This window comes from Theropithecus gelada, chromosome 4 (assembly GCF_003255815.1).
Source record: "Theropithecus gelada isolate Dixy chromosome 4, Tgel_1.0, whole genome shotgun sequence".
NCBI classification, from domain to species: domain Eukaryota; kingdom Metazoa; phylum Chordata; class Mammalia; order Primates; family Cercopithecidae; genus Theropithecus; species Theropithecus gelada.
In genome coordinates this window covers 71545961-71562816 of record NC_037671.1, presented here as the reverse complement: position 1 = coordinate 71562816, position 16856 = coordinate 71545961, and the positions used below count along the sequence as shown (strand labels likewise).

Genomic DNA, 16856 nt, shown 5'->3' with positions numbered 1-16856 from the left:
TCCTTATGGTCGCAACAGTGGCAGCTATGTTTCCAGACATTATGTCTGAAATTCCAGGTGAGAATAAGGGAAAGGCTCAAGTGCAAAATGGACTTTGCTTTTTATTCAGAAAGGGTGTCCTCCTGATGAATTTCTACCTGTAGCTCATTGTCCAGAACCATCTCATGACCAACCACAACTACAAGTAAGGTTGTGAATTATTTTCACAACCTTAGGAAAGTGAATTATTTTAGTTGGACATACTGGAAATAATTGAGAACCATGTAAACAAATGGGGAACAGACAGACGACCAGCAACATCTATCACAGGCCACCCCCTTGATTACCCAAGTGACATACCTTAAATTCACAGATACAGAAGATTGAATGTAAAAGGATAGAAAAAGACGTGGCTATGCCAGTATCTAACAAAATAGATTTTAAGGCCAAAAGCTTTACTAGAGATTAAAGAGGACTTTCATAATGATAGACGTTTCAACTCACCAGGATAATACAGCAATTCTAAATTTGTATGGACGAAATAATATGGGTTCAAAATATATAAAGCAAACATCGAATTACAAGAAGGATTTGACAAATTAACAATATAGTGGAATATTTAATATATCTTTCTCAGAAATAGAACAGTTGCTAATCATTAAGGTTTTCATCTCTTTCTTGTAGAAATTTGCCGAAAACAGAAAGTTAAGTCTCCTATACACAAATATTCCGAAAATTTGGTAGCATTTTCTTTAACATTCCAGCCTCAGCTGGCACATTGTCTATTCCCCAGATTTAGCATGCAACTACCTGCCTGTTGCGTGTATCAAGAGTCACTGGCTTCCCAGGCTGTAAATGGCTGGGCCCTTTGTTCCTTGTAGTGCTCCTGGCATTGACTTTCGTTTTGGTTCTGGTTCTCAAATGAGAACAACAGTAACTGGCTCTGATTAATTAAATTAAAAGGAGTTTATTTGGAGAATATTGAGTTGCACACATTATTGAGGCAAGGGTTAGAGAACCAGGCCCAAGTATAAGCATTAAGGAGCAATGTACCAAACCATGCAAAATTGGTCTGATAATATTGATGCCACAGTTAACATCCTATTTGCTGGAACTTTTCTTTATTGTACCACAATTTCCAACAGCATGATATCTCCTTTAGCTAGTAGTTGGTCTTAATACCAATACTGCTCCATAAAGCCAACCAAGTGGAAGCTGAGTTTGTTCTACCTGTAAGTTACTCATTTCCAATTCAAAGTCTTAAACGGGACCATTCTATTTTTCCTGCCTTTATCTTGGTGCTCTGGCACTGCTAGAGCCTGGAATTACTCAAACAAAGCAAGAACACTCAAAAGCGACTGACAAGTCGGAAAACATGGCCAATGTCCACTACACATAGAAATATTCCTTATACTTGTCCCTTTGAAAGAGTTAAGTCCCACAAATTGTGCTTCCGAGGTGCAAGGACAGAATCATATTCAATGTCATCAGTCTGTTGGAATTGTGAACATGAAGTTAGTATTTATTTAAAGATTAATACACAGATTTAAAAATTACACCTTTTATTTCTGGGGCAATTATTTGTGGGTAATGCCAGAATATGATTTGTTGCAAGCAACAGATAAGCAAGCAATCAACCACACAAACCTCAAACAAATAAAAAGATTTAACAGGAAATTTGATGACATTACGTAGTCTCTATCTTTGGGGAAGGGTTACAAGAATCTGAACTTTATTTAATTTCCTTTCCAGGACAAGCAGAAATCATCATGTGGTATTAGTGATAGGGTTCACAGCCAATGTGGATGATTGTTTTGAGGGCTCTCATGGATTCAGATGCAACAAAAACTGAAACAATCCAAACACATACATATGCATATATATGTGTTTTTGCATGTGCATATACACATGCTAATTGACATAATAAGGACTGTTTCTGGAATTGTGGAAGAAAACGCACTCTGATTCAGCCTCCCTCAGAGGTCAAAAACAAACATAAAATGACAATTCTGACAGGCAAGTGGAACTATCCCCCTGAAGATAATTGCCAACATTCAGATGAACTTAAACCTTAATTTTTGTAGGGCAGTGGCAGATAGTAGCAAGAGACAAAATTACTCAAGGTAGGGTCTCATAGGTGATTCTCTTGGGTCTCATAGGTGATTCTTCTGGCATGGAACTCCAAGGGGCTGAATAAAGGGGGCCAATAGAAAACAGATTACAAAAATAACTAGTTGTATTGAAACTTAGCATTAGATTTATGAGAGGGAAGGTTTTCTTAATAATTTAATAGGTCAGTACATAAGCATTGCAGATTGAATTCATATCATCTGGGTAGTTCAAAGAAGCTATTAATACTATTTTAGTTTAGAAGTGTACCAGGTTGGTAGCATCCTCAGGAACTTATAAGAAGGAAATGAAAACAAGCTACCCAATAGCAAGCCAGGCCTCAAGGAATACTTGCAGAGAAAGTTCTAGTAAATGGAAGTTAATTGCCAAAATCACAAGCACCCAAGCAAACACAGCAATATGAATGAGCAGCAGCAGAGTAAACAAATAAATAAATCAAACTAGCAAAACATTTAGATATTAGATTTATCAGTCACACTATAAAATGGCAACACTTAGCATTTTAAAATAATATATGCTTCAAAAGAGAGGATTAAAACACACCAAGGTGCTATAAAATTAACAAGCAACAAGCAGACTTAAAAAAGAATAAAATAAAAATTTTAGAAAGGAAAAACTATTGAAATACAAATAATGGTTAGGTATGATGGATGATTAAATATGTCATGAGAAGATTAGTGAACTAGATGATGAATCTGAAGAATTTATTCAGAAAGTAACACAATGAGAAAAAAAGAGGAAATATGACAGAAAAGAGGTAGAACAGAGTAAAAAATTCTAATCTAATTTTAAAAGTTGGAGTTCCAGAAATAGAGGAATATGAATGAGGTAGAGGCAATATTCGAAAAATAATTGAGAAATTTGATGATGTGATGAAAAACATCAATCTATAAAGTTGTGAACCTAAAACAGAGTAAATAAAAGTAAATGAACATCTCACTTATGTAATTTAAACTACAGAATGCTATAGATTAGCTGAAAAATCTTTAACAACTACATCAATCAAAATAGATTAAAGACTTAAATCTAAGACCCCAAACAATGAAAATACTAGAAAAAAACATTGAGGAATGCTTCAGGATATTGGTTTGAACAAAGATTTTATTGGTAAGATTTGAAAAGCACAGACAACCAAAGCAGAAATGGCATCACATCCTCTGCACAGTAAAGGAAACAATCAACAAAGTGAAGAGATAGCACAGTCAATGAGAGAAAATATTTGCCAAATATCCAATTGGCAAGGGATTAATAAACAGAATATGTAAGGAACACAACTCAACAGCAAAATCAAATGACCCAATTAAACAATGGGCAAAATATCTGAATAGCCATTTCTTAAAAGAAGACATACAAATGGCCAACAGGTATATAAAAAATGCTCAACATCACTAATCATCAGGGAAATGCAAATCAAAACCATGATGAGATAATATTTCATTCCAGTTAAAATTGATTTTATCAGAAAGATAAAAAATAACAAACGCTGGCAACGATAAGGAGAAAGAAGAACACTCATACCCCATTCTTAGTGGGAAGGTAAATTAGTACAGCCACTATGCCAAAATAGTATGGAGGTTCCTCAAAAACCTCAAAATGAAACTACCATATGATCCAGCAATCCCACTGCTGGTTATACCTCCAAAAGAAAGGAAATCAGTATAGAGAAGAGATATCTGCACTCCTATGTTTATTGCAACACAATTAACAACAGTCAAAGATATGGAATCAGGAGGTAGAGCAAGATGGCAGAATGGAAAGCTCTGCCAATTGTACTTTCTGCAAGGACACCAATTTAACAACTATCTACAGAAAAAAAGTACCTTAATAAGAACCAAAGATCAGGTGAGCACTCACAGTACCTGCTTTTAACTTCATATCACTGAAAGAGGCACTGAAGAGGTAGGAAAAACAGTCTTGAGTTGTGGACCCCACCTCTCCCCGTCCCCTGGTAGCAGAGGCATGGTGCAGAGAGCATTTCTGTGCACTGGCAAGAGGGAGAGTGTGGTAATTGTGAGGCATTGAACTCAGCACTACCTGTTACAGCAGAAAGCAAAACTGAACCAAACTCAGCTGACACCGACCCACAGAGAGAGCATTAAACCAGCCCTAGCCAGAGGGGAATTGCCAATCACAGTGGTCCAAACCTGAGTTCCCACAAACCTCGCTACTGTGGCTGAAGGTATTCTGGGGCCCTAAATAAACTTGAAAGGCAATCTAGGCCACAAAAACTGCAACTTCTAGGCCAGTCCTAGTGCTGAACTGACCCCAGAGCCAGTGGACTGGGGGGACTTACTGATTTACCAGCAGGGGTGGCTAATGGAGTGCTGGCATCACTCCTCTCCTAACCCCAGGCTGCATAGCTCACAGCTCCAAAAGAGCCCCCTTCCTTCTGCTTGAGGAGAGGAAAGGTAGAAGTGGGAAGGACTTTGTGGAATGGAGGTCATCATGTTAAGTCAAACAAGCCAGGCATTGAGAGACAAACTTTACACATTCTCACTTATTTGTGGGATCTACAAATCAGAACAATTGAACTCATGGGGATAGACAGTAAAATAATACTTACTAGAGACCGGGAAGGGTAGTTGGGGGTGTTGGGGAGGTGAACATGGTTAGTGGATACGAAAAATAGTTGGAAAGAATGAATAAGACCTATTATTTGCTAGCACAACAGAGTGACTATAGTTAATAATAATTTAATTGTACATTTTCAGACAACTAAAAGAGTAGAATTGGATTTTTTTGGTAACACGAAGGAATCCTTGAGAGGACAGATATCCCATTTTCCATGATGTGATTATTATGCATTGCATTCCTGTATCAAAACATCTTATGTACCCAATAAATATATACACCTAGTACGTACCCACAAAAATTAAAAATAAATAATTGAAATATTGGAATTAACCTAAGTGTCCATCAATGGATGAAGGGATACAGAAAATGTGGTACAAAGAAAAGATAAATGTTTGAGGTGATGGATATCCCAGTTACCCTGATTTGATCATTACACCTTGTATACCAACTATTACGTGTACCCTCAAAATACATTGAAGTGGCTTCATTGTCTGGAGTAACACCCGAGGTTTGTTGTCTCATGACCACGGAGATCAAAGATGTGGACACACACACAAAGAGTGAGATTAAGAGTGGGAATTTTCCGGGGCCTGCCCCTCAGACATAATTCTGAATTAAAGAAAATATTTTATCAAAAGAAGATGGCCACTACCCAGTTGCAGAGGACTTCCATGACTGCACTGGTATTTCCCAATAAGATATCACCTGAACACCAGTGTTTGGTGTTAGTGAAGAGGCTCCTAGCAGTTTCAGTATCCTGTATCACATATTTGAGAGGAATATTTCCAGAATGTTCTTATAGAACCAGATATCTAGATGATCTTTTGGTCAAAATACTGAGAGAAGATAAAAATTGCCCAGGATCTACACAGTTAGTGAAATAGATGCTAGGACATTATGATGCTTTACAGAAAAAATACTTTAGGATGGCTGTTCTAGCTATATACACAAACCCAGAAGATCCTCAGACAATTTCAGAATGTTACCATTTCAAATTCAAATATGCCAACAATGGACCACTCATGGACTTACTTCGTAAGTAAAAACCAAAGCAACAAATCTAGCATGTCATGTACTGATACCAAGAAAGCAAACATTCTCCTTATTCGCAAGATTGATATCCTAATGCAAAATCTGGGGCCTTTACCTAATGATGTTTGTTTGACCATGAAACCTTTTTATTATGATGAACTTACACCCCTAGATTACCAGCCTCTCGGTTTTAAGGATGGTGATTGTGAAGGAGTTATATTTGAAGGGAAGCCTAGGTATTTAAATGTGTGTGAAGTCTCAATACCTTTTCACACCTTCAAAGTAAAAGTGACCACTGGAAAAACTCCGTCTCTACTAAAAATACAAAATTAGCTGGGCCTGGGGGATTGCGCGCCAATCTCCAGCCTGGGCAACAAGAGCGAAACTCTGTCTCAAAAAAAAAAAAAAGAAAAAATAATAGTGATTTATTGAGCTGCTTTTTGTTAGAAGGGAAGTTCTGCTGAGGACTCTTTTACCCTCACTATCTGCCTAAATAATTTCTTTCTATCTCCTGTATCAATATCAATTAAAAATTTAATGACAAAGAAAATGTGGTACATATAAATGGTGGAATATTATTCAGCCTCAGAAATCGTGAAATCTTGTCATTGCAGCAACATAAATGGTAGAGGTCATTACATTACATGAAATAAGCAGGCACAGAAAGACATATACTGCGTGTTATCAGTTACGTGGAAGCTAAAAAAGTGGATCTTGTGGAGGTAAAGTTGATTGGTAGTTACCAGAGGCTGAGAAGGATAGGAGAGAGGCAGGGGAGAAGAAGAAACACTGCTAAATGGGTATCAAAATACAGTTAAAGATAGAATAAATAAGATCTAGCATTCAAAAGTACAGTAGGATGATTACAGTTAACAATAATTTTTCATATAGTTGAAAACTACTGACAGAGAGGAAATGGAATGTTCCCAACATAAAGAAAGGGAGAATTTGGGGGGTTATGGATGTCCCAGTTGTCTCAGTGATTACACATTTTATACATGTATCGAAATATCACAGGTACCCTAAAATTATATACTTCTATTATGTATTGGGAAAAAATTTACCAGGGAAAAAGGAACTATATTTTGATTGACAATTGATTTCTCAGCAACAATAATGGAAGCCAGGAAACAGTGGAGTATTTTCGATATAATGACAGAAAATGCCTGTCAGTATAGGATTATATACTTAGCAAAGAAAATTTTGAAGAATGAAAAATAATGGTATTGTCAGGTAAGGAAAAGGTGAGAAATTTCACAACCAAAAGACACTCTCTTAAAAAATTCAAAAGATATATTCAAGGAAAATGAAACCAATTCCACATGGAAAATACAAAAAGGATTAAAGAACAAAGAAAGTGGTAAATACATGGGTAAATATAAACAACACTGAATTCCTAAAACAATACTTTTTGGGGGGTTTAAAACAAGGTAAGCTATGGTATTCAATAATTACATATAAGTTAGGAAGGAGTGATCAGACTTAAACATTTAATAGAATCATTATTTAAAGGAGTACGTTCAGATTTTTATAATTTAAGTATACATGCTGAAAATGTTAAGGTAACCAAGAAAACATAGAAATGGAATATTTAACTTTCAAATCTGTGGAGGAAAACATGAATAAGAAAAATATCTATTCAATATTTAATTAGACAACTCAAAACAACAAATTAGAAAAAGAAACAGATAAAGAGGGACAAACAGCACAATAATAGGATAGTAGAAATAAATCCAAATAAGTGCCTCTCTCCTCTCAACTCTCAATATTTAAATATTTGCCGTAGTGACTTGCAAATATTTTATTAAAAATTTACTATTAGGTTGATGCAAAAGTAATTTCAGTTTCTGCCATTACTTTCAGTAGCAAAAACTACAATTACTTTTGTAGTGATCTAATATCTGAAACGAAAACTACGATATATACATTATTGCATCAGCAAAAATGTCAAGTTGTGTATATGTTCAGGAAGGAGGTTTTATAGTTCTTGCTGAATATCTCAGCTCTTATTCGGATAATGTCTTGTTTCTAACTAATGTGATTTTCCTCGGGTTTAGCTTCTTTCTATCTGTCCATTATCTGAAGGTGCTAACACCTAGATTCAATTTAAATAGTATCCCTACTATATTAAACATATGATATCTTTGTTTGGTTACATAACAATACACATTTATTATTGAGCATAGAAAGTCAAGGAAATTTGCATCCATTACAAAATATGCTAGACACAACAGAGTCAATATACAGCCCATAAAGCAAAGCCATTAAATCATTTCAAAAGTTGTGATATAATTGCTTTACATAATGCAGAAGTCTTTGGTGGCTTGTTATATGAATGTAAGAATGTTTTATTGATATTTGGGGAAATTAATCTGCATTTTTGTATTATTACTATTACATATGCTAATTTTACCTACAGGAATATAAAAATATAATTAACGATGCAGTTAAAATGATCCACTAAAAGACAAGAATTTTTGATCTTGATTAAAAAATGAAAGACCAGGCCGGGCGCGGTGGCTCAAGCCTGTAATCCCAGCACTTTGGGAGGCCGAGGCGGGTGGATCACGAGGTCAGGAGATCGAGACTATCCTGGCTAACACGGTGAAACCCTGTCTCTACTAAAAAAATACAAAAAACTAGCCGGGCGAGGTGGCGGGCGCCTGTAGTCCCAGCTACTCGGGAGGCTGAGGCAGGAGAATGGCGTAAACCCAGGAGGCGGAGCTTGCAGTGAGCTGAGATCTGGCCACTGCACTCCAGCCTGGGCGACAGAGCGAGACTCCGCCACAAAAAAAAAAAAAAAAAAAAATGAAAGACCTACCTAAACCTTCAGGAAGCAATTTGAACATGGACAACTGGAGCAAAGCTGGGAAAATGTGAGTCAAAAAATAAATGGCTTCTTTTGAGAAGTGTCTGTTTCATGTCCTTTGCCTATTTTTTTAACATTTTTCTTGGTTGTTGATTTGTTTAAGTTCATTACAGATTCTGGACATTAGACCTTTGTTGAATGCATAGTTTGCAAATATATTTAGTGTACTCTGTTGATAGTTTCTTTTGCTGTGCAGAAGCTCTTTAGTTTAATTAAGTTCTACTTGTCAATTTTTGCTTTTGCTGTAATTGCTTTTGGAGACTTAGCCAAAAATTATTTGCCAAGGTCAATGTCAACTTGTGTGCCCATCAATAATGAATTGGATTTTTAAAATGTGATACTTATACACTATAGAGTACTATGCAGCCATGAAAAGGAATAAAATCATGTCCTTTGTAGCAACATGGAATAGCTGGAGGCCATAATCCTAAGTGAATTAACTAAGGAGCAGAAAACCACATGCCACATATTCTCACTTATAAGTGGGAGCTGAACACTGAGCGCACATGGACATAAACTTGGGAACAACAGACACCTGGGTCTACTAGAGGGAAGAGGATGGAAAGGGGCATGGCTTTAAAAACTACCTATTAGGTGTCATGCTCACTATCTGGGTGATGGGATCCATACCCCAAACCTTACCATCATGCAATATACCCATGTAACAAACCTGCACATATACCTTGTATATCTAAAATATAAGTTGAGGCCAGGAGTGGTGGCTCACACTTGTAATCCCAATGCAGGCAGATTACTTGAAGCTAAAAGTTCAAGGCCAACCTGGTCAACATGGCAAAACCTTCTCTCTACTAAAAATAACAAAAATTAGCCAGGCATGATGGTGCGTGCCTGTAATTCACTTACACAGGAGTCTGAGGCACGAGAATTGCTTGAACCAAGGAGGTAGAGGTTGCAGTGAGCCAAGATCGCACCACTGCACCACAGCCTGGGCAACAGAGTGAGACCCTGAATCAAAAAAAAAAAAAAAAAAATTAAGTAAGAAAAAGAATGGTATAACTATACAATTATGTAAATACAGACAAAATATATTTTAGGGTCAAAAATATTTATAGAGATGAAAGAGTAATTGCAAAGTGGAGAAAAGTTTCAATTTACTGGTGAGACTAAAGATTTCTGATTTGTATACATCTACTTAAAAACACAGTCTTTTATGTATGTTCGCATGTATGAAACAAAAAGGATGAAAAGACAAATACATGATAAGACTGGGAGATTTTAACACATTCGTCTAGTAATTGCGAGATTAGACATGTAAAGTCAGTGAGAGCACAGAATATTTGATTAACACAATTAACAAGTTTAACCTAATGAAGTAACTGCAAAATACCCCTTCCATTCAAGGACACTTAGAACTTTTACAAAATTAACCACATATTGTGCCATAAAACAGGATTCGTCAAATTTCAAATGACTGGAGTCAGGCAGAACAAATTCCATGACCACAGTATAATTAAGTCAGAAGTAATAAACAAAAAGATTAGGGAAAATTCACACTTTTAGAAGTTAAATATTTCTAAAAAACACACAGGTCAAAGAAGAAATTATAGCAAAACTTAGGAAGCACTAGAAACTGAATGATAATACAAATGCTGCACATCAAACTTATGTGATAACGCTAAAGCGGTTATTAGAAAAAAGCAGAAAGTTTCAAATTATTACATTAGAAAATTTTAAAAGCCTCATAATGAATGAGTTTAAGAAATTACTAACAGAAAAAACCCTGAGTTCATCCCCCAAAATAGAAAATCCCCCAAAATAGAAAATGAAAGGAAAATAGACATATAAAATAGAAAAATCAAATGAAAGAAAATAGAAAAATGGAAGATAGAAAATCAAATGAAAAGAAACAGAGAGAAGAAACAACGCCAAAAATTATTGGAAATGAATGTCAAAATTCACAAACAGACTGTGCAAAGGAGAAAAGAGTGAAAAATACTATTAGCAGTGAAGGGGGTGGGGAATATAACTAGGCAGTCTGTGTAATTTAAGTTATTGTTTAAATATTATACCAATACATTTAAAGTATTAGGTACAATGGGCAAACTTCTATAATAATATAAATCAAACTAACAAGCAGAAATGGGTACCGGGGTAAGCCCAAATTGAGTTGTCACTATTAAAAAAATTAAATCAGTAGTTGAAAGTCTTCTTTCTCATATACTCTTCCAAAAAAACTTCTACTATTTTATTCATAAAGACCAGCAAACATGAATTAATTCCAATCCTACACAAACTATCCTAAACTATAAAGATAGAGGAAATATCAGCAAACTAACATGGCAACAGGAAACCAAACACCTCGTGTTTTCACTCATAAGTGGGAGGTGAAAACTGAGAACACATGGACACAGAGAGGGGAACAACCCACAATGTAGTGTGTGGGGTGAGAGGGGGGCGGAACTTAGAGGACAGGTCAATAGGTGCAGCTAACCACCATGGCACACGTACAACTATGTAACAAATCTCCACATTCTGCACATATATCCCATATTTTTTTAGAAGAAATAAAGAAAAAAAGAAATCTCAAGAAACTTGGTTTTGAAGACCATTTAATATTGTGATGGTTAAAAAAAATAGAGGAAATAATAATGAGCTATTCCTAGCTCATCTTAGGAGGCTTTCATTACCTTGGTTCTGAAACTTACGAGGACAATATATAAAAAAAGTTACTGTCCAAACTAACTTGTGAACACAGATGTTAACATCTTAAAGAAAAGATCAGTATTGCTTAAAAGTAATAAACGTTCTGGCAAATATGTGTTCATTTGAGAATATAAGGTCGTTTAACAGAAAATAAGTTTTGGTTAATATACCACTTTAACAAATTTAGGAGAAATTTATAATTATCTAAATGGATACAGATAAAGAATTTGATAAAATTAAACCTTTGTATGTGTTAAAGCTCTTACCAAACTAAGATTTGAAAGTAAAAAACTTCCCTATTTAAAGATGTTCAAAACCCCAGAGACTACCTAATGATAAAACTTGGAAAACATTCCTTTTAAGATAAGACAAAAACAGCAGTTCCTGCTGTCACCACTTCTAGTTGGGCATTTGTCAGGGCAGCAAGGAAAGATAAAAGACCTATGAAGTTTAGGGGGGAAGAATAAAACTCATGTTTTTCATAGATGGTATGATTTTTTAAAATCTAGAAACCTCTAAAGAATCATTGAGTACATTCATCAAGACTGCTGGACACATGAATTAATAAAAAACTTTAGCCATACTTCTATATATTAGCAACAAAGACAAAATGGAATCAAACAAATATAACCTTTCACATAACATTAAAAAGTTAAGAATCAATTACCAAAAATATGCAGACATTGATGGGAAAAAATATCAAACTTAACAGAAAAGTATTAAGTAAGACCAAGACCTAAATAAGCAGAGAGACACACCATGCTTATGACTGAAAGATATATTACAAAGATATCAGTTGTCTTTTCCATTTATCTATGAGTTCAGTGCAATTCTAGTAAAAGTTCTGACAAATTTTGTTTTTTGTTTGCTTATTTTTTATTTTATGATGAACTTAACAAACGGAATTTATACTGTATACTAAAATTTATACTGAAGAGATAAGAGCCCTAAATAGCCCAGAAATCCCTGAAAAGAATAAAGGTGTCTTATTCAGATAAATTGTAAATGATAATCATAACACTATAGTAATTAAGCCAGTCAACAAAATAGAAGAGTTCCCTGAAACAGAATAAAACATACATAAACTCCCTTGATGATGAGTTGACATTTTATGTTGATGATTATTAAGGGACTAAAACAGAAAAGGTATTGGAACAATTATGGAGAAAAATAAAATTGGACCTAAACCCAAACATAAAAATAATTTTCAACTGCTGTAATGATGGAGAATATCGTTATGCCCACAGCACAGAGAAGGCTTTTAAAGGAAGATCCCCCCAAAATATATCAATGAGCACATTAAAATAAATAACTTCTGCTCAAAATATTCATAAAGTAAATAAAAAGTCAAACTAAATTTAGAAGAAGATGTTTGTAATGCATATAACCGACAAAGCATTAGAGTCTAGAATATATAAAGAAACCACAAAATTACAAGTAAAAGACAAACAATCCAATAGAATGGACCAAAAAGAATAAAAGGAAAACAAAATCTGAAGAGTCATTTCATTTGAAACAGAAACTATACAAAATATTCAATATCGTTAAGATTAAGGGGAATGGAAATTAAGACTATAAAGAGAAGCTAATTCCTATTTGCCAGACTGGCAAAAATACTAAAATCTGAGAACATCATATTCTGCCTGGTATGCAGAACCACCTGCCCACTATGTGTTCTTCGTGGAAATGTAAATTTGAACCATCACTTCAAAAACATTTGATGTTTTCCAATTGAGCAGAAGATGCATCAATCCTATGATTTAGCAATTCTACTCTTGTCTATATATTCCTCAAATCACATGCATACGGATACCAAAAAATATGTGTAAGAATGTCTTTAGAAGCACTGTCTGTTAACAGCAAAAAAAACTGGAAACAACCCAATAGTAGACTGAATAAATAAAATTTGGGTATTCCTACAATGAAACAGTAAATAGCAGTAAAATGAATGAATTATAACCACCTACAACATGAATGAATCTTATAATAGGAGCAATGAAGCCAAATTCAAGAAGATTTTGCTATATTTGATAATTCCGTTTAAATACAGTACTAAACCGTGCAAAAGTAAATGATATATTGTTTGCATATACAAACATATTTGGTAGCTGTTTATAAAACATATTTAGTAACAAAGGAATGATATAGAAATTGTAGTTACTTGGAAAGGTAGGGAGGGCCAGGAAATGGGATAGGATTGGTGAACAGCATTTATGAGATTTGCAAAGTGATAGTAATACTGTGTTTCTTAAACTGGGTTGTAGGTAAACATGTGTGTGTTTAAGTGTTGTATTGCTATTTTTGTACTTTACATATATTTTATAAGTATTTTTGTATCTACTCAATATTTAATGAAAATAAGTGAAAGAAACTATCTTCAGTAAGTGCTGGAGGAAAAACTCATATTCAAAATGTGATAACCAAGAGAAACTTTTATTAGTTCATTTCCTATAAGATATCCCATAGGCTATCAGAGTAGATCTGATTCTGAGTAAGTCAACCCATCTGTAATTTCTTATATGTCTTTTTGGTACAGGAGAAGCCATTTTTTAGTAAGGGGAGAAGAGACAAACAGCATCATAATGACAGCTCACCAATCTTTACTATTCTTGACTTTCTGAGATTGCTGTACCTACAGGGTTAAGATATCTTAAAGTACAGCTTGATGTGAGAGAATTTGCTGTCTATTCAGAGACAATCTTTTACTTACAGACAGTGTTTGATGTGACTTATAGATATCCTGAATCATCTTTTGTCTTCATTAAACTACAATTCTATTGATACGAAAATATCTTACTGTTTTGCAGTCAGCACTACTAACCACCTAAATTGATGTTTTATTTACAGGGTATTAAATAAGAACATCTTTGTCAAATATATGCTCTTGTTTTTTTCCCCTCAGCTTTGTGGGGGTCTCTTTATCTTTCCTTATTAGTGCTATCTTAATTGCTCCATCTTCAAGCAGCTTATAATTTATAACTCTTTGCTTAAGGCATAATTGCTGACCAAGGGGCCTCATTTCAGATCCACTAATCTATTGCTTTTTGAAGTTGTTACTGCCTTATAGAAGTTTGCGTTCAATTGATTATAGATCCATGCATGAGCTCTCTGCTTGCACCATCTTACCTTCGTAGACTCCATTTAGTGAGTTTTCCAGAGCTCAGCACGCTAGTTAAGACACACTGAATGTAACGCTACCCATTATCATCCTTCCTTTTAGCTAATTTGAAAGCACAGTTTTAAAACTAAAGAAAAAAATAACTGATAGAGTATTTTAAATTCAACTGCCTTAGAAACATTCAGTAGTAAACGAACTTAAGTGATTAATATGGAAAATAAATCTGTTCTCCTTCACCCCAAGCTGCATTCTGTGTTTTAGTTGTATTTGTGCCAAGAAGTTTCGGCAATCTGTGCATCTTTTTTTTTAAGCCTCAAAAGTAAATAACAAAACACAGACTCCATGGTTGTGTGGCTGATTTTACAGAGTATTATGGCATGGATAGCTTTGATAAAATTCTCCCAAATTTTCCTACTCTCACTTGTGAGAGTCCTTCCTCAACCTGTGTGTGATGTGGGGGTGTGTGTTCATGTGTAATTTCTAAACTCATATTAAAGATTCAAACTTTAAAATAATACAAAATAATATATGGTGGACCCACAACATCCTGAAATAACAACTTAAAAAGCATAAGTAAGGTAACAAGATAAAAAATTACCTGGCCAAAATCTAGGATAAACTAAAAATTCAGAGAGTTGTGTCCCAAACTAAAACTTGCTTTTGCCCAGAGGGTGTTTATCTATTGAAAGAAACAACTGTGAAACTGAACTGTGGTTTTGGCAGCCTCCTGATGCAAGGGAACATACTTCAAAAATCAGTTTCTACCTAACTGCAGAGTCTGAAAAGAGCTATAGCCTCAGAATAAGCATGAGCCAGTAGTAAAGAAGCCCTTGCTTGAAAATGCACAATAGAGATCCATAAAACTTCAGATACTGAAATTAAGACATATTATAAAACAACTTATGCTTACAAGTTAAAAATATACATCAACAAAACAAGCTTAAGAAACAGAAAGTTACGCCGGGTGCTGTGGCTCACGCCTGCAATTCCAGCACTTTGGAAGGCCGAGGCAGGCAGATTGCTTGAGGTCAGGAGTTCAAGACTAGGGTGGGCAACCTGGTGAAACCCCATCTCTACTAAAAATACAAAAATTAGCCAGTGGTCGTGGTGCATGCCTGTAGCCCCAACTACACACGAGGCTGAGGCACAACAATCGCTTGTATCCTGGAAAAGAGGTTGCAGTGAGCTGAGATCGCACCACTGCACTCCAGCCTTGGGCAATAGAGGGAGATCCTGTTAATAATAATTAAAAAAAAAAAAAGGAAAAGAAACAGAAAGTTATTTTAAAAAGTGTTACTGATTTTAAGACAATTAAACCAATCTTCTCATCCTAAAACTATAATGAAAATTAAGAACTCAATGGGAAGATTTAACAATAGACTAGATTAAAAAGAAAATTAGTGAGCTGGAAGATAGGTTAGAATAAACTTTTTAGATTGCAGCATGAAGGGACAAAAAGAAGCGCAAAAGACGTGCTAAAAGACACAGAACATGTCTTACAGACATGTTCTAAAGATCTAAACTAATATGGGAAGATCTAAAATAATATGAGTAGAAATTGGTCTTTATAGTCTGTCCCCTTAGAGCCAGGAGACTGTAGTAGGGAGATGGATGTGGTTACAAAAGGGCATAATGGAGGATACTGTGGTATTGGAAGTATTTTTTATCTTGATTTAGGTAATGGACACACAAACTTACACATGTAATAAAATTGTATATAACTAAACACACACATGCATGCACACAAATAAGTACAAGTAAACCTGGAGAAATCTGAATAAGATTAGTAGATTGTATAAATGCTGGTTATGGCATTATATGGTAGTTTTACAAGATTTTAACATTGAGAAAAATAGGAAAGTGTACATAAAATATCTCTCCTTCCTTCCTTCCTTTCTTTCTTTCTTTCTTTCTTTCTTTCTTTCTTTCTTTCTTTCTTTCTTTCTTTCTTTCTTTCTTTCTTTCTTTCTTTCTTTCTTTCTTTCTTTTCTTCTTTTTTTGAGATGGAGTGTCGCTCTGTTGCCAGGTTGGAGTGCAGTGGTATGATCTCAGTTCACTGCAACCTCCATCTCCTGGGTTCAAGTGATTCTCCTGCCTCAGCCTCCCGAGTAGCTGGGACTACAGGCACCCGCCACCACCCCCAGCTAATTTTTGTATTTTTAGTACAGATGGGGTTTCACCATGTTGGCCAGGATGGTCTCGATTTCTTGACCTCGTGATCCGCCTGCCTCGGCCTCCCAAAGTGCTGGGATTACAGGCATGAGCCACCACGCTCGGCCTGTATTATTTCTTATAACTACATTTGAATCAATAATTAACTCAATAAAATTTGAATTAAAAAATATACAAACATGTAGATGCACAATAGCAAAAATGCAAAATGCCTAAGCAAAGAGAACATGCTAAATACAACAGAAAAATAAAGATGGACTGCCTCCAAAAGAACAGCAGTTTGACTGACAACTTCATAATGCCAACTAAGGATGCTAG

At 35.1% G+C, this 16856-nt stretch overlaps 1 protein-coding gene across 1 annotated transcript in view; it reads left to right on the top strand.

Moving 5' to 3' along the window:
- The first annotated feature begins 5324 nt into the window (after positions 1-5324).
- LOC112622604 (HORMA domain-containing protein 1-like) overlaps positions 5325-16856 on the top strand; it is a 163218-nt gene continuing 151686 nt past the window's right edge. Inside the window, 2 exon segments of the mRNA XM_025382346.1 lie at positions 5325-5714; positions 5716-6023. Coding sequence (XP_025238131.1) covers positions 5325-5714; positions 5716-6023 — 698 coding nt within the window.